At 39.8% G+C, this 21,188-nt stretch overlaps 4 protein-coding genes across 7 annotated transcripts; 3 read left to right on the forward strand and 1 right to left on the reverse strand.

The window, feature by feature from the left end:
* Nucleotides 1–220: 220 nt before the first annotated feature.
* Nucleotides 221–5,970, forward strand: hcls1 (hematopoietic cell-specific Lyn substrate 1). Of its 2 annotated transcripts, XM_068717324.1 has the most exons (16): nt 221–323; nt 953–1,036; nt 1,124–1,197; nt 2,142–2,265; nt 2,376–2,486; nt 2,810–2,864; nt 2,962–3,072; nt 3,154–3,264; nt 3,336–3,446; nt 3,534–3,589; nt 3,845–3,914; nt 4,073–4,221; nt 4,311–4,490; nt 5,139–5,304; nt 5,384–5,452; nt 5,553–5,970. In XM_068717324.1, exons 2-16 carry the CDS (start codon nt 953–955, stop codon nt 5,687–5,689), a joined length of 1,608 nt encoding a protein of 535 aa, XP_068573425.1. In that variant the 5' UTR covers nt 221–323; the 3' UTR covers nt 5,690–5,970. The 2 variants fall into 2 exon arrangements, with proteins under 2 accessions (XP_068573425.1, XP_068573424.1); XM_068717323.1 differs by having other exon boundaries at nt 3,336–3,589.
* Nucleotides 5,971–6,251: 281 nt separating this feature from the next.
* llph (LLP homolog, long-term synaptic facilitation factor) lies at nt 6,252–8,040 on the reverse strand. The gene is made up of 3 exons (XM_068717326.1): nt 7,947–8,040; nt 7,065–7,287; nt 6,252–6,786 (listed from the first exon to the last, which is right to left on the reverse strand). The coding sequence occupies exons 2-3, from the start codon at nt 7,273–7,275 to the stop codon at nt 6,623–6,625; spliced, it is 375 nt and encodes a 124-aa protein (XP_068573427.1). The 5' UTR covers nt 7,276–7,287; nt 7,947–8,040; the 3' UTR covers nt 6,252–6,622.
* Nucleotides 8,041–8,147: 107 nt separating this feature from the next.
* pex26 (peroxisomal biogenesis factor 26) lies at nt 8,148–10,297 on the forward strand. Its single transcript, XM_068717325.1, has 5 exons — nt 8,148–8,476; nt 8,570–8,710; nt 9,133–9,458; nt 9,552–9,692; nt 9,795–10,297. The coding sequence occupies exons 1-5, from the start codon at nt 8,277–8,279 to the stop codon at nt 9,899–9,901; spliced, it is 915 nt and encodes a 304-aa protein (XP_068573426.1). The 5' UTR covers nt 8,148–8,276; the 3' UTR covers nt 9,902–10,297.
* Nucleotides 10,298–10,640: 343 nt separating this feature from the next.
* Nucleotides 10,641–18,511, forward strand: usp18 (ubiquitin specific peptidase 18). Of its 3 annotated transcripts, none has more exons than XM_068717327.1 (10): nt 10,641–10,889; nt 11,973–12,069; nt 13,063–13,205; nt 13,281–13,360; nt 13,446–13,580; nt 14,278–14,373; nt 14,447–14,608; nt 14,684–14,815; nt 15,495–15,538; nt 16,444–18,511. In XM_068717327.1, exons 1-10 carry the CDS (start codon nt 10,829–10,831, stop codon nt 16,514–16,516), a joined length of 1,023 nt encoding a protein of 340 aa, XP_068573428.1. In that variant the 5' UTR covers nt 10,641–10,828; the 3' UTR covers nt 16,517–18,511. The 3 variants fall into 3 exon arrangements, with proteins under 3 accessions (XP_068573428.1, XP_068573429.1, XP_068573430.1); XM_068717328.1 differs by having other exon boundaries at nt 15,495–15,534; XM_068717329.1 differs by having other exon boundaries at nt 10,641–10,790.
* The last annotated feature ends 2,677 nt before the right edge of the window (nt 18,512–21,188 follow it).

Genomic DNA, 21,188 nt, shown 5'->3' on the forward strand with positions numbered 1-21,188 from the left:
ACTCCATCCTCGGAGTTCCCAGCGCATTTGAATGCAGCATTTCTTTCATTTTTTTTAATTTTTTATAACTAAATTAAATTAAATCATACTACATATACACGTTATACTACAATAGCAAAGCCGTGTTAGTGTTTTTAATTAAAGTGCGATTAAAAATAGACGATATGTTTTATTATTATTTACATCAACGCGCGTACACGTACGCGAGATCCGCGTTCACGTGTCGCCCATCAAACTGTCGCAGCTTGAGTGAAGAAGTTCGAGATCACTTTGTCGGTGTAATATCCGCCTAAACACGGATATATTAACCTGACAACGAGAAGGTAATGTTATTTTTCTTTCTTCAAACTAAGTCTGACAAGCCTAAATGTATTTACTTTTATTTTATTCACCTTTAAAGTTTATTAAGGAAGTAGATTTAGTCGGACGTATACTAGTGGGCTAACATTAGGTTGCATATATATCTTATTTTTTTAACCTGTATGCCATAACATTATGTCCAATATTACTTCTTCTACAATTACTTAACAACTTCCAAACATTAATTAGATGTGTATAGAGAATTTTTTTGTGGGCCTCCCTTAAGAAGTAATGTTATTTTTAGTGTGTTAAAGTATTTAAGGCTCTACAGGAAGTATTCATCTTTAAAAGTATGTTGTCGTGATACTGTTTCATAAGGATTTTAGTGTATTTGTACTACATGAAGTATTGCTGTGTGTGTTTCATTATGGGGAAATGAAGCTTCATGTTGAAAATAACTTCCTTTTTGAGACTTCAGCAAATGGTGGTCAGAGCTTATGGTTGCACATTAATTTGTGTTGTCATAAATAGAGAATAGGCAGTCAGTGCATATATATATATATATATATATATATAACAGTTGTGAACACACGATCATTAATCAGAGTTATATACTTCCTTCATTGTGGCTCATTGTGTTTTACTTCCCCAGATGTGGAAGTCAGCCGTGGGCCACAATGTGAGCATGAAGGTGGCTGCAGAGGGGGACGACTGGGAGACGGACCCTGACTTTGAGGTACTGTATACTTCCTGGAGATGCGTATATCACTGTGGGGAAAAAGATGTCTGCGTCAGTCAAAGCATCTCTAAATGTGTGTTTCAGAATGACGTGTCGGAGCAGGAGCAGAGGTGGGGAGCAAAGACCATCGAGGGTTCAGGGCGGAAAGAGCACATCAGGTAAGAGATGCACAATTTCTGTATCTGTACACGAACGATTCTCTAGATTATGCAGAGAAATGCAGACTGGGTGCTGTGTAGCAACAGGAAGAGGAAGTGAGAACAGAGAGCACACGCTGTCAGACAGCAAGCCTCTCCTAATATGGGTAATATACGTGATGACACTTTGACATCATTCAAGGCAGTGGGGCTGAATGTAAGAATAGGACTTGAGATTGATCACAGATTTAGGTCAAACTTCCGGAGAAGTCAAGAAACACACACACTAAACGTGTGAGTGAAGTCATCACTGCCATTTTTAAATGCTTCTCTATATGAGAGAAAGCGTGATGTAAACACACTGTTTATTTATGAGTTTATAAGTTGCTGCTTGCTAGGTTATGAAGAATCCCTGCAGCAGGACACTTCATTTATAACTAATTTGTAGTTATTAAGTTCTTCAGGAAGACACTTTGGACCACTAGCCATCTGGGACAACCTGAAGGGGATCTGCACCAAAATACATTTTTTAATAACTTACAACTCTTGACTTGATGCATTATTAGGTAGCGTAAAACCTTCCGGCATCTATTAATATATTTCCAACATTTATAATTGCATTACTACCAAATAGAAAGGATAAAAAACACCGGAGGGATTTCTCACAACACACCTATAAATCATAAGTAAATTATTTATTTTTGGCCTTTAAAAAACGTCCTTATAGCTTTTAATTTGTTCGCACTTTTTTAAATTCAATCTTTTGACGTTTGTTCCTGGTTCCTTTTATAGTTTAAATGCCTGTAAAGCACTTGGGTATGAATTGAGCTATGTATATGAATACATTTGTATGTTATGTATCACTGAATTACTTACTAGTTTCAAATGGCACATATTACTAGCATTGTGTGTGCTGTCGTGCATCTCTGTGTCAGTGTGTGTTTGACCACTGCGTGACTTGCCAGTGTTGCAGAGCTCAGAAACAAAGTCACGATGGAGCACGAGCAGGGCAAGCAGAAGGAGCAGACTCCCAAAGCGTCATACGGATACGGAGGGAAGTTTGGAGTCGAAAAAGACCGAATGGACAAGGTACAAGATACTCAAAACGTGGTTATGAGCGCCTCTTATTTACTGCCTCCGCTCATATAAACCGTACGCTGTGGGCCGAATCGCTTCATAAATGTGCCTCTTCTCTCCAGGTGGCTTTGGGGAACGACTATGTGGCGCAAGTCGAGCAGCACTCCTCCCAGAAAGACGCAGCGCAAGGGTTCGGCGGGAAATTTGGTGTTCAGAAAGACCGCGTAGACAAGGTGAGAAGACAAGTAGAGCCCCCCCCCCCCCCACCTCCTCTCAAAAAGAGTTTTTTATTATTATTTCACCTTCACTAAATGATGTACGTGCAAAGTTTGACACTAGAAGAAGTTTCTCTGTGCTCACCTTAAATCTCAGTTCAAAAACGGGTAACTAAAACTCTAAAACTCGTTTTAGAGCCCATCGTAGTCCAGAATGAAACTAAGTGGAAAATCAGACACAAATAATTATTCAAAGCACAGTCTTTTTTTAAATCACTTTTTCAAGGGATCCTTAAAGCAATGTATGAACCTTAAATACCACCTCTGTGCTGTCTGTGCAGTCAGCCATGGGCTATGAATACAAAGGAGAGGTGCAGCAACATGCTTCTCAGAAAGGTAAGCCGTCTGTCCACCTTCTCAGTTACTGTACAATATTTTCCTTTCTTGAAAGTGCTGCGCAACATGATTTCTCTTCCCATCCGCGTGTGTTTAGATCACTCAAAGGGATTTGGAGGAAAGTACGGTGTGGAGAAAGAAAAGGTGGACAAGGCGGCTTTGGGCTACGACTATAAAGGCCAGACAGAGAAGCACCAGTCGCAAAAAGGTGAGCTTAAGTTGTAGCAATTGTCACTTTTCGCGCTATTTGCTTGACATTCGCTTTATTTAGCGTCTTATTTTTCACCAGACTACGCTAAGGGGTTTGGAGGAAAGTACGGGGTGGAGAAGGAGAAGGTGGACAAATCAGCTTTGGGTTACGACTATAAAGGAGAAACAGAGAAGCACCAGTCACAAAAAGGTATGTTTAGGTTGTGGCATGGACACGTTTTTGCCTGACATTGGATTCATCTTTGTTCGTTTCCCGTTCAGATTATTCAAAGGGATTTGGAGGGAAGTTTGGTGTTGAGAAGGAGAAAGTGGATAAAGCTGCTTTGGGCTATGATTATAAGAGCGAGACGGAGAAACACCAGTCACAGAAAGGTGAGCAGACACGTGTATATCTTAAAATATACTTACAGTATTTCAGAGTTATAGTACATCAGACTGATCAGACTGATCTCTGTTTAGATTACTCCGCAGGTTTTGGAGGTCGGTATGGAGTCCAGGCAGACCGCATGGACAAGGTCAGAATTACAGCTGCAATTATTCATTGTTTTAATTTTTGTATTCATCTGGAGGTTTGGTAGGTAAACTCTGATTAGAGTTTATTATGTGAAATTTAATGAAACCATCAAAAATACCCCGTAGGCCTTTTTTTTTATTTTTAATTGGTTTCGTATCAAATCATATATGGAGCCTTTTGGCATGAATGTTGATGATAATTGCCTATCTTGACCTTTTGAAACAAGTACATCTTCTTCTCTGTTGCTCCCTTTCAGAGTGCAGCTGGCTTCTCTGACATGGACTCCCCTACCTCTGCGTATGAAAAGACAAAACCAGTAGAGGCCTGTAAGTTCTGTTTTTGTTTTCGCTCGACCACAATCAACTGCGCCATCTGTCATGTAAAGCCACCGGTGCTGAGGTGTTCCCATGTTCAAACGATTGGAAGCAAGGCCGAGGTCATTGCTAATGCACTGTATTCATGACCATCTCTCTGTGTTGTGCAGCAAGTGCAGGTGCAGGAAAGCTGAAGGCACGTTTTGAGAACATGGCCAAAGCTTCAGGTGAAGAGAACAAGAAGAAAGTGGAAGAAGAGAGAGCGAGGAGAAACGCCAGAGAGAGCAGAGAGCGAGAGGTGGCCAAACGCAGACAAGAGGTAGTAACACGTGCTGAAAACACGTAAAGAGGTCTGAATATTAAGTGACGGTCAATATGATCACACTGATGATTCTGTGTTTCCTGTAGGAGGAGAGCATGAGAGAGGAGCAAATGTGTCCACCACCTGTTCCAGATGAGGCTGCAGATGAGGCCCCAGATGAGGCCCCAGATGTGGAGTATGAAATGCCACCACCTGAATTCCACCACCACATGCCAGAGATAAAAGAAACACCTGAACCAGAACCAGAACCACAACCAGAACCAGAGGTACGACACACATTCATTTATCCATTTAAACATTAAAGCGTTAGGCTGGCAACAAAATCGATGACAGTCGGCCAATATCTGAAAACATAGAAACAGAAACAAGAACAAAACAAACTGAGGTTACAAGTGTAGATAATCTCTCCTCATCACACTATCAATTCCCTGTTTATCTTCATCATCGTCACTCAGCCATATTTAAATATCTGGGTCAGTTTTCTACCAGTATTAGTGAGACTTTCTTTTAATATTAGTTTATTTGTTATGGACTATTTTCAGATGCGTAGTGAGTATTTATATAAGAGTATTTTTACTGTGTATTAACGTGTTTTGTATGAAAATATAAAATACTGGAAAGAAACGTCAATGTATTTTTTGTTTGCGTTTAATTTGAGCAATGACATTACTGGCTACTTTCTTGAGAAAACAAGGTGCAACTAAACAGGTTATTTTTTTTTTTTTTACTGTGCAGCAGACAGAATTAGTTTTCACCCAGATGGTTAGAAGAGTCTTTGAGGGTTCTGGAAAACCGTTTAAAAAGAACAGCCACTTGGCTCAGCGTCTCGAATGTAATGGCAACACATAAAACTGGAGCTAGGTCTTATACTGAAAATGTCTTAGGTCATCAAAGATGTTCTGTGATGTTTCCAGGAGGAACCAATTTACGACGAGCCCCCGGCTCTGCCTCCGCGCTCGGACGATTTCCTCGACCTGGATGCTCCTCCGCTGCACAGCAGGTCAGCAGCTGATGAGGAGGATGAGGAGGACGAAGGACAGTACGAGGAACTTGCTGACCTGCCTCCTCCCCCGCTGACAGGTCTGCGTCAGCTGTCAGTTACACGTCGAAACTCTTTTGCATATGAAACACTCGCTCATTTCAATGTTTTACTTTACAGCTGACGACAACGACTATGAAGACCTGTCGATCGGCACGCAGGCAATAGCAATTTATGACTATGAAGGAGGTAAGACACCTTTAGAGTTCTTCATTTTTTGACGTTTAATAATCATCCCTCAACATTTGTGATGACAAATCCCCCCCCCCACACACACACACACACACAGAGGCTGAAGATGAGCTCTCCTTCAACCCGGATGACGTCATCACCAACATAGAGATGATCGACGAGGGCTGGTGGAAGGGACAGTGTCACGGATGCGTTGGTCTTTTCCCATCTGCTTATGTTCAGCTGATGCAGTGAGCGACGGGCGCAGGGAGGTTGTGCACAAGCTTCACTTAGACTATCATGTTTCACAGGTTGTCCAGCAGAGGAAATTCATTTTAGCACTGTATTTATAGAATAAAATCACAGAAAATGTGCCAAAATAGCTTCTGATCAGCAGACTTCTAGTTTTATTGTGTGATATCTCACGTAGGGTCTGTGGCAATGAGCATCTGACGGTATGACTGTATTAGTGGCAAGGAGTTTCATCTTTTATCTGCAACGAATTGATTGGATTGAATAAAATGTTATAATGGAAATTTTCGTTATCTTTTTTTTTAACTTCTCATTTGTGACAATTTACAGTAACTTCAGGGCTATTCACACATTAAGTCATAATTTTATATGATGGTACTCGCAGAGAAATTGGAAAAATATTCCAATTAATCCAAAGAATCTGAGAGTTAAATTAGCAACAAACATTTGCACAGTCTCTACATTGCAGTTTCAACCTCTACGCCTCAAGGCTGCACCTGTAATATTGATTTTAAACATGTCACCCAGTCTTTATATAACAATAGTTAACAAAACCAGCCATAGATCTGTAGATGATTTTTTATCAGAGTATTAAAAAAACTTACATTGTAATAGAGAATATGACAATCACCTGCATTGCTATGATTTAGTAAGACGAGCTAAAGGATATTTTGCACAAGTCTTAGTTTCCTTAAACTTGTCCAAACACAAAAATAAACCCGCTGTTCCATAAGAACAAACATTTTCCTGCAGTGAATTATTTTTATAATAACAGACTCTGATGCACAACCATGAATCTTGTAATCCACTGAACAGAATGAGATTCAACAGCAGAAATTCCACAGTTGTCATGTACAAAAGAATACATGCAATGATTTGCTTTTCCTGCGTCAAAAGTCTTTAAGGCGAAGCAAAGGTCTTTGGTTTTCCTCTGGTTCACCAGGCGATACCCTTCTTCTTCTTGCCCTGGCTACCTTTCTTTGCCATCCGTCTGCCTTTCAGTTTCTTGGCCTGCCGTTGATTCATCCACCCAGGGTACTGACCATTTTCATCCAACAGAGTTTTCTTGTTGCGCTTGCTGTCCATGTCCATCTTCCCATCTGTGACACGAAAGACAAAGAATGCGAAATAAGAAAGATGATAAGCAAACGCACCAACAGAAGAAAGAAAGTGAAGTGTGTATGATGTAAATAATTGTCTTTCAAATTTTGTGTCAGGTTCTCAAGGAACCAAGGTTAATACCAAACATTAGCCCAATCTGACAATCTGTGCCTAAAACACATATCTACAGAAACCAGTTAAAAATGACCTTTTAGTACGAACACTCTGAAATACAACAGGAACAACAATGCAACTCTATCAGCTGTCTCTCACTCACCGTCACCCTCTCCCAGTGCCACATCTGCCTTCTCCTTGATCTCGTCAGCTGACACCACAGTGGCGATCTCCTGCATGTCAGTCATGTCAGCTTCTCCTTTCTTATCCAGACTCAGAGCTTGTTTCAGACGGGCCAGCTCCTTTGGAGCATATTTCTTCCTCTTCTCTGCACGCATCTTCCTCTTCCATTTGCTCCGGAGGCTTTTTGCCATTTTAAGGATGATCTGGAAAAAAAACAACAGCACACAAGTCTGGTTTACACATTCTTATCCAAATATTTTCCTAGACAGGAAGCAGCTCTCTGAAGGCCAACATGTTGGTGAACTATTGATGAAGACACTGTCAAAATAATACTCTTACAAGTACCAGAAATATTAGACATTTCAATATTAAGTTAGAGAAAATCTTAAAAACATTTACTGATGTTTTAGAGGAATGGTATGAGAAAATACAGCTCATAGTGATGCGTGGTATTAAACATGAGAAGTGACACAGTTATCTGTTCACAGCCAGGATAGCAGTACAAGTTCCTGCTTGATATCAACATAAAACAGCCTTCTAAACGAACTGGCTTTGGCCTTTATTAATGAACACTATTCACATGACGCACGATCATAGTTATAACATACGTGTCCACATATCAACCAGAATAATAAAGCTAACATTATACATTGTCACTAATTCATGGTAGTTACATTACATGACTAGATATTAGTTAATAGCTACGGCTATAAACGTTACGGATACAAACAGTTCGCTAGCTTGTTAGCTCTCAAAAGCTAAAGCAGCTCAAGTACGCACTTCAAAGCTAGCTAACACCGCGTGATAAATCAATAAAGTGTATCAGAATTGTTCCACATGTTAACAGTAAACGGTGACTTACAGAAAAACTAGTTTAGCTGCTTAAATGTCCTCCGTAGACAGGCTAACACACACTCCGCTGCGTGCACGTGTTTTACAAGTAAGAGAAGGGAAAAACGATGACGCGTGTTTAAAGAAACAGCAACGTGATTGGCTGCTTCAGTCAGATCTGAAGATCCTATCGTCTGATTGGCTGGTGATCTCGAACCAGGAAGGTCGAAGGATTATGGAACGTAAACAGGTTTATTTGACATCCTGGTATAAACTAAGCTGCTAAAGGTAAAGCAGTGTTTTTTAGCGCTGTAAAATAGTTTGTGTTTTTGTTTTTTATTGGCTAATTTGACAGATAGTCATGAGTTCAACCAGCATGGCTCCTGCCCGCAGCTTCGGCACAGTCTGCAGCCCGCAGCTCACGTCTTCTTTAACACAGATGTGCAGCATGTTGGACACCGCTGCAGAGCAAATGATGGTCCACAAAGACTTCCAGGCAGCTTTTGAAACATGCGACAGAGGCCTGGAGAGTCTCGCCAACATGGAGCAAGAGGACAGCAGGTGAAAGTCTAACATGCACCTTGAATCGGTGGAATGATCCCTGCCTGGGTGGTAACGTCACTGTGTGTGTGTTTCTGTGTTTTGTCTCCCCAGATGTGGAGATTTTAAGGCTGGCTTCTGCATTTTAGGGATTCAAGCACTGGCTGAGCTGAATCAGTGGCACGGTGTCTTCTCCTGGGTCCTTCAGCAGTACGAGCACCAGGAGACAATACCAGCTAAAATAATGCAGATGTGGTGAGTAGAGCTGAAGCTTTTAGTCGATTAATGAATAAGTTGATCAACAGAAAATGATTCTTTGGTTCCATCTTCTTAAATGTGAGATGTTGCTTTCTCTGTTTTATATCATTTTTAATTACAAAAACAAGCAGACATTTGGATTTGTTTTCCCTTTCTCATTCTTGAATTCTTTTGATTTTTCTAAACCAATAATATGATTTAATTGGAATAAAAAAAACAAGTGGAAAAGTACAAAAAAGTAAAAAAAGATGACAAATAATAATAAATACATTATTGCTGCAACTAACAATCGTTTGTTAGAATATTTGGCATTTTTGCTTGATAAATAACTGAAACAAAGATTGTTTTTCTGCTGATTGACTAATGAATTTACAGACTGATCTTTTCAGCTCAATAAAATATAATTTCTCTCGTGGCAGCATACTTCTTTACTCCAAGGTGGGAGAGCCAGCCTCGATGCAGGAGGCCGCCAGAGTTTGGTTACACTGCCCATCCAACAGCAGAGTAACGGGGTTCAGGACGGTGGCAGAGCTGTACCTCCTGCATGTCCTCGTGCCTCTTGGACACAGAGATGAGGCTGTGGAGCTGATCGTCGGCGAGGTTGGAAGCGCTGCGTTCACAGAAGAACAGAGGCAGACGGCACTGGATGTTGTGGAAGAAAAAGAGCAACAGAATCAAGAACCGCCTCTAAATCCCGACATCAGTCCAAACTCTAATACCACTGCACATCCTGTCTCAACTCAAGGTCCTCAGCTCAGTCCTTATGACATGCATTGTACTAATTCATATAAGTGCAAACAATTAATGCAGATTTTCTGATTGTGTTTGCGTTGTACAGGACCTGTAATCCGTAAACTTGAAGCCATGCTCAGGTTTTTGTACAGAAACGTGTTGGTGACCGGCTCTGGCTCATTCCCTCTCCGGAGACTCTTTCTGGCTGCCCTCCTTCTCTACATGCTTTTTTTCCGCTTGGATCCAGGTTTGATTGAATGTAGCTCATTTTCATCACAAGGCTTTGTTGAAGTATGAAACATTTTATTGGAAATCAATCAGTGCATTTCTTCCTGTTCTTCCCCTGCAGCTCTTCCATCTTCATTCATGTGGATTTCCAAACTTCTCCAACTGTTCAGACAGATGTGGACGGCCATGTTTGCACCGTACTATCAGGCTCTCACTCAGAGGCTGTGAAGGACTAAAAATCACTATATGTTTCGTTCATCATTATCACATGATTCATTTTTACTTTGTGTTGGTAAGAGAATATGGTTTAGTTCCTTTTTCTAATTTCATCAAACATGTTTAAACACCAGTCATATTAATTAGTTATTTTTACTCCAAATAAAGACATTTCCATCAGTGTTTGCTGTTTTCTAAATCAGAAACCACCACCTTAAGAGGCTCCACTAGATCAACATCATTCATCCTGGTAGCTTATACAATTGTACGATTGTAGTGTAAAACTGGCTCTTTTTTTTTAAAAAAACTTTATGAATTGTGTGTTCTTAACTCTGATATTGATTCATCAGCGTTTCATTTAGCCAGAATGCTTTTACGCCAGGTTCTTGTAAATAAATTGTACTTATAAATGTGGACGTCCGCTCAATTTGTGCGTGTATGTTTAATTCAACAATACATTTCAAAATATTATAATTATCAGCTGATATAAATACTATATCATTAACAGTTGAGATGACAAACTTTTTTATTATAAAACAATGATTACAATGGTTATTGGCGACGCAACGTGAGATAAGGTAAATATCACGAAATAATGTCGCCGAATTAAATGGTCCTTAGTTTCGATTTGTTTTGTGTTGTCTGTTAGTGTGATCATATTTTACATGCTGCGCAGTGCGCATGTCAATTTTTAGGTTTCGATTACGTCAAAGTGACGAGAAACTGTTAAAACGAAAGTGATCCTCAAGCTGTAGACGTGACGGTGATGTTTACACTGAGGTGACAGACAAATACTGTAAAACGAAACGTTTGACACAATCTTTTAGTAAACTGCTCCATGCTGTGCAGGACGAGTCTCTCTGCGGTCCCGAGACGTTTGTGTTCGTCTCCAGACCTTCAGGTAAAATTCACTTACTGTGTGAAGGGAAGTCTGCGTGGATGTCTGAAAGGATCTACAGTTTATTGTCACGTCTTAATGTGTGGGACCGCGGCTTCTTTGGTAAGTGGACCACTAATTGAAAAACAAATGTTTTTATTTTTTTGTTAAGTATGATTTAAATGTTACCAAAAGTACCCTGAAATACAATAGCCCTGCAATGTACGGTATATTACAACCACTGTTTCTAAAGGCTGTAGTTGTATTGGACTCCATTCTGTTGGTGCCTGTAATAGATTTGCTTCTGTACAATGTGTAAATAAGGTGGGAACAGAATTAACATAATACCATAACTGGGTAACACAGAAAACAAAAGCAGTAGAAGTCTTTCAGGGCGAATGTTTTATATTGCACTAGTGCCACATAATAAAGTAACTTCTAGGGTGCCCCTCCAGTGGAGAAAACATAATGCAGTGCCATATAGGCTGCCCTAAATGCTGGAAAACTTTATGTGCAGCTGGTGCCCTTTTTATTTTGCCCCTCAGACAACCTGAGTCGGCCACTGCAGGCTGGTTTTAAAGGGAGGACAAGTTCAAATATTCGACAAATGTTCAGGGTGTAAAAAAAAAAGTGTTTACTCTCTGAAGCTCCTTTGGGAATCCCTGATGGTCTCTACTCTAGGCCCCTGAAAATGTTTGCACTGTAGATCTAGCAGCCCCACACAGTCATCTGTTAAAACATTATGGCTAAATTAAGATCTCCATGGGCCCCACCGCAACCTGTAACAATGCAGTTAAATACGCACAGTGTGTGGGTTCTTCAGTGAACGTTCTACTATTACTGCATTTAGTATTTTTCTCTTCACAACCAATAAATCCCTCACGTGTGCAGCGCTGACATAGAAAACAAAATACTGACCGTGGATCTGTGTAAAATAAACATCTCCTGTACATCGGGCCTTAAATCAACAAACCAAACACGTCTTTCTCGCTCTGTCTTCTATCAAATGATTGATTTGTTTATTTGACTTCAGTATGTAAGTGAGATAGGTGTTCTGTATTTACCTTTAGCATCAGGACTTTACTGTTACATTTTTATTTTATTTTCACACATGTGAAAGCCTCGCTACGGTAGGTGGGACGTGGATAACGTGTGTTTGGTTCAAGTTTTCACAAATTATTTTACCTATCTGATGGTCTGTCACAGGAATGAGAGGCCTCTCCAACTACAATCTGTCCTGCTGCGTGAACACTTTACTCCAGACCTTCTCTGCTACCTGGGAAATAGGAGACCTACTAGACAAGTAAGAAAATCAAGCTGCATATTCATATGAGCCTGACTTTTAAAACAATAATAGCTTAATCACTGTGCGAGGGACTAGGCACGAGAGAGACGGTATGATTAAAGGGTTTTATTAAATCCGAAAGGATCACTTTCACTTAAGTGTGAACACATTTGATTGGGAAAAATAATGCATCTCTTTGTAGCCTTCTATCTACGGAGGTCCACATCTGAAATTGGGCTATGAACACACTGAGATGACAAAAAGGGGACAAGCAAATTCACTACAGATTAAACTAAATTAAGAGGATAATAATAACTGTAAATATTGCTCTGTATCATACTGTATTACTGAGTTTATTTTGAATAAGACATATGAAGTTTTGACTTTAATTTTGAGCTCCCCCATGAATTCTGTAGTTGGTTCAGACCGATTACCACACCTGTTGTATAAAGGTAAGTCAAACGCATGCACTCTCTGTTTTGATGGAGGATTGCCACATCAGGACACAGCTAAGTAACATGACAGAACCTAAAGCAGGAAGAAGAACGTATTACTAATAACACATTAAGTCTGGTTAATGTTTATATGACAGTGTGTCATGGATTAACTTGTAAATTATTACTGTGAACATCAGTAACAGGGCAATACCACTGTTTGTTATTGGAGAAATAGATAACTGGTTGTTCTGTGTTCTCAACTGTAGATCAACAGTACAATAAAGAATGTACTGTAATACTTCACGATATATATATATATATATATATATATATATATATACACAGACTTAAAAATAATAAAAAAAAGAAATCCATGCATTAAACTCAAACTCAGTCTTAACACATCAACTATAGATAGTTATTGAATAAAATGACAGCAACCTTGAGAAGTTAAAAGGGGAGTGCACATGTGTCAATCTGTATCCAAGGCTGCTTTTCTCAGGTGCTAAAATATATATATATATATATATATATATATATATATATATTAATGAGGGTTTATGAATTGCACAAGGTGGGAAGCAGCTGGTGTGAGAGCGGACACTCGTAACGTCCCCCTGCAGCTAAAGAGAGTTCTCACGGCCATGAGGAGCGACAGCCCTCAGCCGGCTCCTCATCGGGACTTCCTCCACTCTCTGGATCGCAACTGCGTTCGACGTAAGGAAAAACAAACTTGCAAAAATGTTTAATACCGTTGTGGTGTATCTTACAACTTTTGACAATGTTTTACAGTTTCTACGCAGCATGATGCCGATGAGGTGTTCCTCGCTATCTTGAACTTAATGCAACAGCAGATGGATGACAAACTTCTGGTTGGTCTTTAATCATGAGTATTTGTTATTTTTCCACCTGTATGTGCGTCATCAATAATGTGCTTGCATTTGTTTTCTCTGACAGGCTCTTCAAATCCAGAATCTGTACAAGATCTCCGTGGAGACGCACGTGCAGTGTTTGGAGTGTTCCTCCGTCCAGACTGTGACCAGCTACATGCTCAGCCTGCCTCTGCACATAAAGGAAGATCACGATTCTCTGGTGCCGTTTGTTTTTTCTTTTGATGTGGATTGCTTTTAAGAAAGATTTTTGGAACTATATAATTATATAATTGGCTGTTTTACTGAAGTTAGATGAGAAGATCAACACCACTTTAGTGTCCGTATGTAAACTATGAAGCTACAGCTTTCGGCTGCTTAGCTTCGCATAAGTACTGGAAACGGAGGGAAGCACATTTTGCAAAATCCACTTTCCAGCACCTCTTATGCAGACTAATCAAAGATCATATTCACACAAACACGGAAGAGAAAAACTAACAATTTGTGGTTTTACAGGAACGACAAGACAACACAAAGAAATTGTCCTGCACATAACTGCACACATTTTTTGACTGTTTTTGTACGTATTAAACACAAGACACAACACGTTAAATTGTGAGATTTTGAGGTGTTGGTAGGTGATTTTTAAAAATTTGTTCCCAGTACTTGTATGCAAAGCATGTAGGAGGATTATGCACTAGATTATTTGTTGGCCAGGGGCAGTTTCTAAGAAATAGCCCAGAATATAACCTATAACCTAATGATCTGTTAATTAGTGAGCATTAGGGGTGCGTGAGAGTGGTCTCAATCTTTAACTCTCGTCAAGAAAGCAAATAAACAATTTTTTCAATATGTCAAACTATTACTGTTAACGTTCCTGAAGTCAAACTAAAACGTATTATTTACATGAACTTTTTCAGGAAGACTGCATGACCTCCTTCTTTCGTCATCAGGAGCTAAGGGGCATAAATTGCTGCTTTTGTGCAACATGTGAAAAGAAGACTCCATCTAAACAGGTGAGGTTTGAGTTAAATGCTTCCCAGAAAGTGTGAACCACCACAGTGAAACATCTTTTTTTTCCTTTCTCAGTCTGTCAAACTGCACTCCCTGCCTCCTATCTTGTGCGTGCAGCTGAAACGGTTTCGGAATTGCGATGGTTACACCCGAAAACTTGATAGCAGGGTTACCTTTCCCAAAACCTTTGACTTCTCCGAGACCCTTAAAGAAGCCTTCTCGTCAGACTTTGCTCAGGTACTTAGAAAAATGATTATAATAATATCTATACATTGTATCTTTTGTCATCCACAACTTTATTTGTTCTTCCAGAATGACTGCAAGTACACATTGCATGCAGTGGTAGTGCACTCTGGATCTGCAATGTGTGGTCACTATACTGCCTACGTTCATCACAGGATGAAACAGCGCTGGTACTATGCCGACGACAGCCACGTAGCGCCGGTACGTCCAATCTGACAAAGTCTGTCTCACTAGAATGCAATTGATTTATGGCCTGTACTTGTTAAATATTATAAAAAACTATAAATTTGTCAACACTTCACATTGAATCTCAATGTATAGTTCGACATTGCATAAATACGGCATATCTTTAAGGTCCAGTGTGTAGGCTCTGGCGGCATCTAGTGGCGAGGTTGCAGATTGCAAACCTGTGTGCAAAGCATGTAGGAGAACTACGGTGGCTGATGTGAAAAAGTGAATGGCCCTATCTAGAGCCAGTGTTTGGTTTGTCCGTCCTGAGCTACTGTAGAAACATGGCTCCGTGAAGACGACTCGCTCTGTATGTAGATATAAACGGCTCATTTTGAGGTAACGAAAACCCAATTATCTTTTCAAGTGATTATACACTAAAGAAAACCTACTTAATTAATACTATTCCATTTCTGCTAATAGATGCCACTTAATGCTACACACTGTATCTCAAGTATAAGTTAAAAGTATAAAAAGCACATGATGTGAAATTTGGTATCTGAAATTTTTTTTTGCGTTTGCTCCCTAAAACCATTAAGGAAAGGGAAATATAGCTTTAAATCTCCACTTGTTCTCGAGGGATTTTTGTATAACTATAATACAGCTTTATGCAAATGTGTGATTCATTTGGTCTCTGATTTCCAACACATAGGTCTCCTGGGAAGATGTGCAGAGAACATATGGAGGACATAGTAGGTAATTGCTCAACATACGTTTTTCATGTCTTGCTCTTCTTATGGGAAGAGTTCAACATTTTTGGTAAATGCGCTTATTTGCTTTCTTAGCGATAGATGAGAAGATTGATACCACTCATATATTTGAATGGTAAACATGACGCTGCAACCAGATAGTCTGGTTATGTCTTTATGCTAAGCTATGTTAGCTAAATTCGCTAAGCTGGGCTTAACGTGACCGTGGAGTGCCTCAGGGTTCTGTCATGGTTCACCTGTTGTTATAAAATGACATACTCTTATTTAGTCACACCTTTTGAGAGTGATCCTCTCATCAATCTTGGCAAGAAGGAAGATATGTAAAAGCATGCTCTGAAATATATTTCTGAGCATAATGACTTTTTATTTCTTCTCACATCAACAATTCCATTTCTGTGTTCAGCCTCATCTATAATATTGTCTCACTTTCAGAAAATTTGGAATACAGCAACGATTGCCTACAGCAAAAAGTAACAAAAAAATGTGACTTCCATTTCAGCCTGCTTAAACCGGCCTCCAGTTGCTTTCAGAGTTTTCACATTTTTATTAATAACATTTAAAGCCTTACATTCTTGACTCCCGCTGCCATCGTGCAGCTTTTATCTTTTTACTTGCGGAAACGGCTTCAGATCTTTAGACAAAGCCTTATTGTCCTTTCCTCATTGAAGATTAAGGACTAAAGGGCTTTTAAACTTTTCAAACTCATAAACAGAGGACATCCGTCTTGTCTGTCAGGTTGTCTTGTCTTTCAACAGCTTTCACCAAATGTTTGTTTTTGCTTATTGCACTGAAATGTGTTCCTTTCATACATTTTCTGCCTGAACTTGTAGAAGCATATTTTTGCTTTGTACATTTCAGTCTGCAAATCGTTTAATGCTGTTATTTCTACAGATCCACAGCATACATGTTAATGTACAGAAGAGGTTCAAAAGAGAACGGACAACAGCCTGAACTCTCTGGCTGACTGGATGGACGCAGATGATTTTACCCAAGGTTGTGGTGCAATATTATATCTATTGGAATTCATAGGAACATAAACATTTATTTGCTTGACATAATTTACTGTATTTTTAAAATTATATTGTACATGGTGTATGGTCGTATATATTTAATGATTTTTTTCTGAGCTCATTCAGATTGTACTTCAGCACAGTCATTTCTGACAAACACCAACAGGTGGCGACAAAGACTCAACACACTCATAGGTTTTCCAACCTCAGACCACACACACACTGAACACACTCAGTGGGGGGGGGATTGTTTGAAAAGAATGCTTAGCTTAGATATTCACTGTTTGGGGGGAAATACCTGCTATTGGAGTCAGTGTTAATTTTCCTGACACTGCTGTATAATATATGAGTCACCCATGAAGAACAATGAACTCATTTCTTTTCTCATTTGGCCTGCCAAAAACAACAAAAATAAAAATCTCTTATTTTATGTATCGCTTTTTCTCGCAACCTGCAGACCCTTTAATATGAGGGTACAAAAACTGATTTGGAATGACGCACCTTAATGTTTATTACTGTTATTGATGCATCAACACCAGCACATCTCCAACCACCTGTGTTCAAAATGAATGCGCTCAAAAGCCTGTTCTTTATGTAAAAAGAGGTTAAATGTCGCCGTTAAAGCCACAGTGCTCAAATGCTAGGAATAGGCTGTCAACAGAGCCTCTAAAGTTCCCGTTCGCTTCGCCAAGAGTCGGGGGGGACCGTGTGAAATGGTGCCTATGTGCTGCAGAGCTCTGACAGAATGGAACATGTCTGCACGGTGCCACAGGCAGCAGGCCTCATGCTTAGTCATCTCGCCGCCTTGAGGCACAGGCCCGAGCTTTCTGTATAGGGGGTATCTTCCTCCCACATTTGTACCAAAAACCCAGGCTAGATGCTTTTATTATGTGTCTAGATTTGAGTCACTGAGATCTCATCTGATCTTTTGACTTGTATAAGCAAGAAGCTGACATTAATAAGCCTGTGGACATATACTGAGAAAAGCATTTTTACATGATAACAAACGTTGAGATTAGTGGGTGCTTGGATGGATTCACAAGCAATATAATGCATTATCTTCTAGTTGTGGAATACGTGCTCAGATCATTTGATGAAAGCTACAAGCAATATTTTTTATTATAACACTAACTCTGCAGTTCTCAGTTCTACGGAGCGTTTTAGCATCTCTCAGCTCAATGTTTTGGTTTTCTGGGCAAACACTTCAAATATCCGTAATGTTGCACAGCAGCAGACTACAGAAGCATTGCCAGTAAAATGACGCATACATTATAACACTCAAAAAGGGGCCATTATGCATAAGTAGTTTTACTTATGATACCTAAAGTCCATTTTGCTGATAGCTTCTGTACTTTCATCTGAGTATATTTATGAATTCATGACTTATAACAGAATATTTTTACATTGTGGTATTTGCACTTTTTTTCAATGTAAAGGATCTAAATGCTTCCTCCACCGCTGTCATATTATCATTATTACTGTGTCAGCAGCATTTGAATGCTTTAGCTAGTCATGCTAATTTGATATACTGTTGAATAGTTTAGTCTATGTACTGCATCATGTTTTATTTGTGGACTATCTGAATCTGCAAACTTTTTACTTAAGCGTTCAGGTTTCAGTCTGAAATGTTGTATAAAGTGGATTAGTTACCTTCCACCACCTATTACTACTCAGTGTTTGTATAAAAGGCACATTTGCTATTTTGCATCCCCATTTCCCAGACTGATCGTGAACAAGTAGGCCAACTGCAATTTTTTGAAGAAACCTGATCCTTGTCTTTGTAGCGTTTTGATTAATAATTAATGTTGTATGACCATGTGTCAAGTAGACGTTGGACGACCACCTGTCCTGCACCGCCCTGACTTTGATCACAACACAGACACGAACAATGCAACATCATGACATAGGCAGCACGCCCCGAGGCCACAAGAATAAAGTGACTGAACGTCTGGACGTCTTCGTTTCTTTCCCACCACGTGTCTCTATTGTTTGCAGGTGAGCTCTGGCCCCTGGATTCGGTTACTCAGACACTTTATGGCAGATCATAATCTCTGCAATTTAGTTTTTAGCTCTTTATCTTGATCAGGTGTTTGCCAGTCAGCCAAGGACACCTGTCGTTCTATTGTTTTGGCACATCATTTTGCCAGCAGTGATAGTGATTAGTACAATAAATCAGCAAACTGAGGCAGATATATGGTGTGAAAGTAGTCCCAGTGGGCAAGTATGCTTTAATGATGTTCCTCAGGCTTGGCAGTGTGTTTTTTTTGGAGAACATATCAAGATTCATTAATGCTTCTTCACCATTGTTGATGTGTGTTTACCAGTTACTAGGTGAGCACACCGCTGATGCATCGAGAAGAAAATGGAATTTGGCCATTTGAGAACTCTAAAAATGTTCCCTTTTTTGTGTGGAGGATTTCCTTGGCTTAGATAAGTGCTTGTGCCTGACTTGAATTTTTTTGCAAGTGACAGCCAGCCAGCAAGTATTCCAGCCCTCCTCTTTTCTGTTTGATGCTATTAATCACCGATATGTCATTTCATGTCATTTGTCAAAGAACAGCCCTCGTAATGTTCTAACATAGAGGCAGAGCGAGGTGAAGCTGAACTGTGGTGACATTCTTATCAGACTCATGTACTTATTGCTAATTAAAATGATAGCAAAGAACATGGCTGTCGATTAGTTTTAACATTGAGATATTTAAGGTTAATTCAGTAACCCAAAATATACCTAATAATGCACATACTTCACTTTATATGTGGATAATCTTCATGACATGCAAGGGGAGAATATCTACTAACAAAATATCCTTTGTCAGCTCGCTAGTCCATTTTAACTAGACCATATGATATAAGAAACTGCACTAGGTTTGTGTCTGTCCTTCTACTATATCTATATTAAAGTCAACACATTACACTACCTTATACTTGTAGTACACAACTCTGTTTTGTAGTTGCTGCAGTTTTACATGCTATTTTCATGAAATTCATACAAGTGTATATGTGCTGTTTATCTTGTGTTAATGTTTCATGACATGTCTCAACCCATGCATGAAAAATCAAACCATGTAAATGAGCCACATTCCTCAATTTGTCTGTTCTCTGTTCACAGCTATTCACTCACAGAGTTTCATGTTATGTCAATTATAGGCTAGTTTATCACGTAATCCGTTTCCATGTTGTAATAATGGGAAAACATGTTGTTATAAAGTGAAAAACATCACTTTATAACAATCAACTTTTCACGTTGTACCGAGATGCAGATCTGTTTTTGATTTTATTTTATTTTTTTTCTTGCAGCAGTGTGGTTCCATACATGAAAATTCTTGGTATGATAAAACCAAAAGGTGAACTCAAAAGAGTGCACATGCCCGCTAGGTGTGTCTGCAGCAGTACTGGTAGTCCCGTTAGCTGTTAGCCAAACAAACTGTTATCCCCTCAGAGTGGGCGCAGAGTACTGGATGAGGGTCTGAGATGCACTCAGCTGTGTTATCGCTAGTGGCCCCTGAGAGGAGTCAGTTGGCAGTCAATGGCAGTATAAAACAGGCAATAAAAGGTGTTTTAAGAAAGTGTGAGTCACAGCAACCACGAGAGGTCCTTGAGCTTGCAGCCATAACTGGGCAACCAAAATATTATGCAGTTTGCTGCAGCAGAATGCATGATTCTTCTGGTTGCTTTTTGGCTTTGTAGGGAAGTGCAGCTACCACTTTCATTCAGAATTTACTGCAATCATCTTCTGGTTTTATTTTCACAGCCTTAAAAAGGAAGTCAACTCATTTATGCAATGTCTGTACACAGTTCCCCTTTTCTTCTCATGACAGAGATTGCAATGGTGACTGGTCTTGTCTGTTAAGTTGCCGTATTTGCAGGAATGCTCCCCTATGAGATGACTGTGTAAGGGAAGATGTTTCCCCCATAATATCCAAACCGAGACCCTTTCGAACTGCCCCCCCCCCCCCCCCCCCCCCCATCTGCTCTTATCCTCTACAACCTAATCTCACAGCATATCTCTACATCCCTCAGGGGTGGCAAAGCAGCTGAGCACACACAGCCATCCTTTGGTTACATACAGACGTTTCAAATAGGAAATGATTCTCTTTTGCTCTTTCTGTGTCCAAAGTCCAGGCCAAGTGATCATGGTGAAATCTGCTTTTGTAAATAGCAAATGTCTGCTGCATGACTTAAATATGTCCTCTTATATAACAAAACAGTAAAGGACAAAGAGCTGAAAATGTATCTGCATATTTCTTGCTAACAATAAAATCCTGCATAATTCAAATGACCCAAATTCCTAATGATTGCCTCTTGGAAAGTTTGCCTATGATGTGCTTTGATTTGTGACCTCTGACACTCGCCTCTAATTTCAAAAAGGCTGCCGTTGGCTTATGTTTATGTGGTAGCGGTGTTTCTTAGCTTTAGGTGTTAACACACACATCGGTCTGTGATATACTGTGGTGATTTCACTGGAATTTGTAGTATGAGCGGCCGTGTCGAGGAAAGAAGCCTTATCTTTCCCCAGTGAGTTCAAATAATCTCCTCTCTGGTGGGAGAAGGGGAGTCTGGTGAACACAACGTTTGCCTCTCTTTACGTGTTCAGTTGTCCTCCCCGAGATTCTTGGCAGTCTGAGC

Source organism: Cebidichthys violaceus, unplaced genomic scaffold (assembly GCF_023349555.1).
Source record: "Cebidichthys violaceus isolate CVI_PGR_0920_01 unplaced genomic scaffold, fCebVio1.0.p SCAF_21, whole genome shotgun sequence".
In the NCBI taxonomy this organism is placed as follows: Eukaryota; Metazoa; Chordata; class Actinopteri; order Perciformes; family Stichaeidae; genus Cebidichthys; species Cebidichthys violaceus.

Excerpts from the sequence above, each read along its gene's own strand:
- pex26 (XM_068717325.1), top strand. The coding sequence starts at position 8,277 with ATGAGTTCAACCAGCATGGCTCCTGCCCGCAGCTTCGGCACAGTCTGC. Across the intron at positions 8,477-8,569 it reads ATGGAGCAAGAGGACAGCAG|ATGTGGAGATTTTAAGGCTG; the intron begins GTGAAAGTCTAA and ends TTGTCTCCCCAG. Across the intron at positions 8,711-9,132 it reads GCTAAAATAATGCAGATGTG|CATACTTCTTTACTCCAAGG; the intron begins GTGAGTAGAGCT and ends CTCTCGTGGCAG.
- usp18 (XM_068717327.1), top strand. The coding sequence starts at position 10,829 with ATGTCTGAAAGGATCTACAGTTTATTGTCACGTCTTAATGTGTGGGAC. Across the intron at positions 13,581-14,277 it reads AGGAAGATCACGATTCTCTG|GAAGACTGCATGACCTCCTT; the intron begins GTGCCGTTTGTT and ends GAACTTTTTCAG. Across the intron at positions 14,374-14,446 it reads AGAAGACTCCATCTAAACAG|TCTGTCAAACTGCACTCCCT; the intron begins GTGAGGTTTGAG and ends TTCCTTTCTCAG.
- hcls1 (XM_068717323.1), top strand. The coding sequence starts at position 953 with ATGTGGAAGTCAGCCGTGGGCCACAATGTGAGCATGAAGGTGGCTGCA. Across the intron at positions 4,222-4,310 it reads TGGCCAAACGCAGACAAGAG|GAGGAGAGCATGAGAGAGGA; the intron begins GTAGTAACACGT and ends TGTTTCCTGTAG. Across the intron at positions 5,453-5,552 it reads AATTTATGACTATGAAGGAG|AGGCTGAAGATGAGCTCTCC; the intron begins GTAAGACACCTT and ends ACACACACACAG.
- llph (XM_068717326.1), bottom strand. The coding sequence starts at position 7,275 with ATGGCAAAAAGCCTCCGGAGCAAATGGAAGAGGAAGATGCGTGCAGAG. Across the intron at positions 6,787-7,064 it reads GGCACTGGGAGAGGGTGACG|ATGGGAAGATGGACATGGAC; the intron begins GTGAGTGAGAGA and ends TTCGTGTCACAG.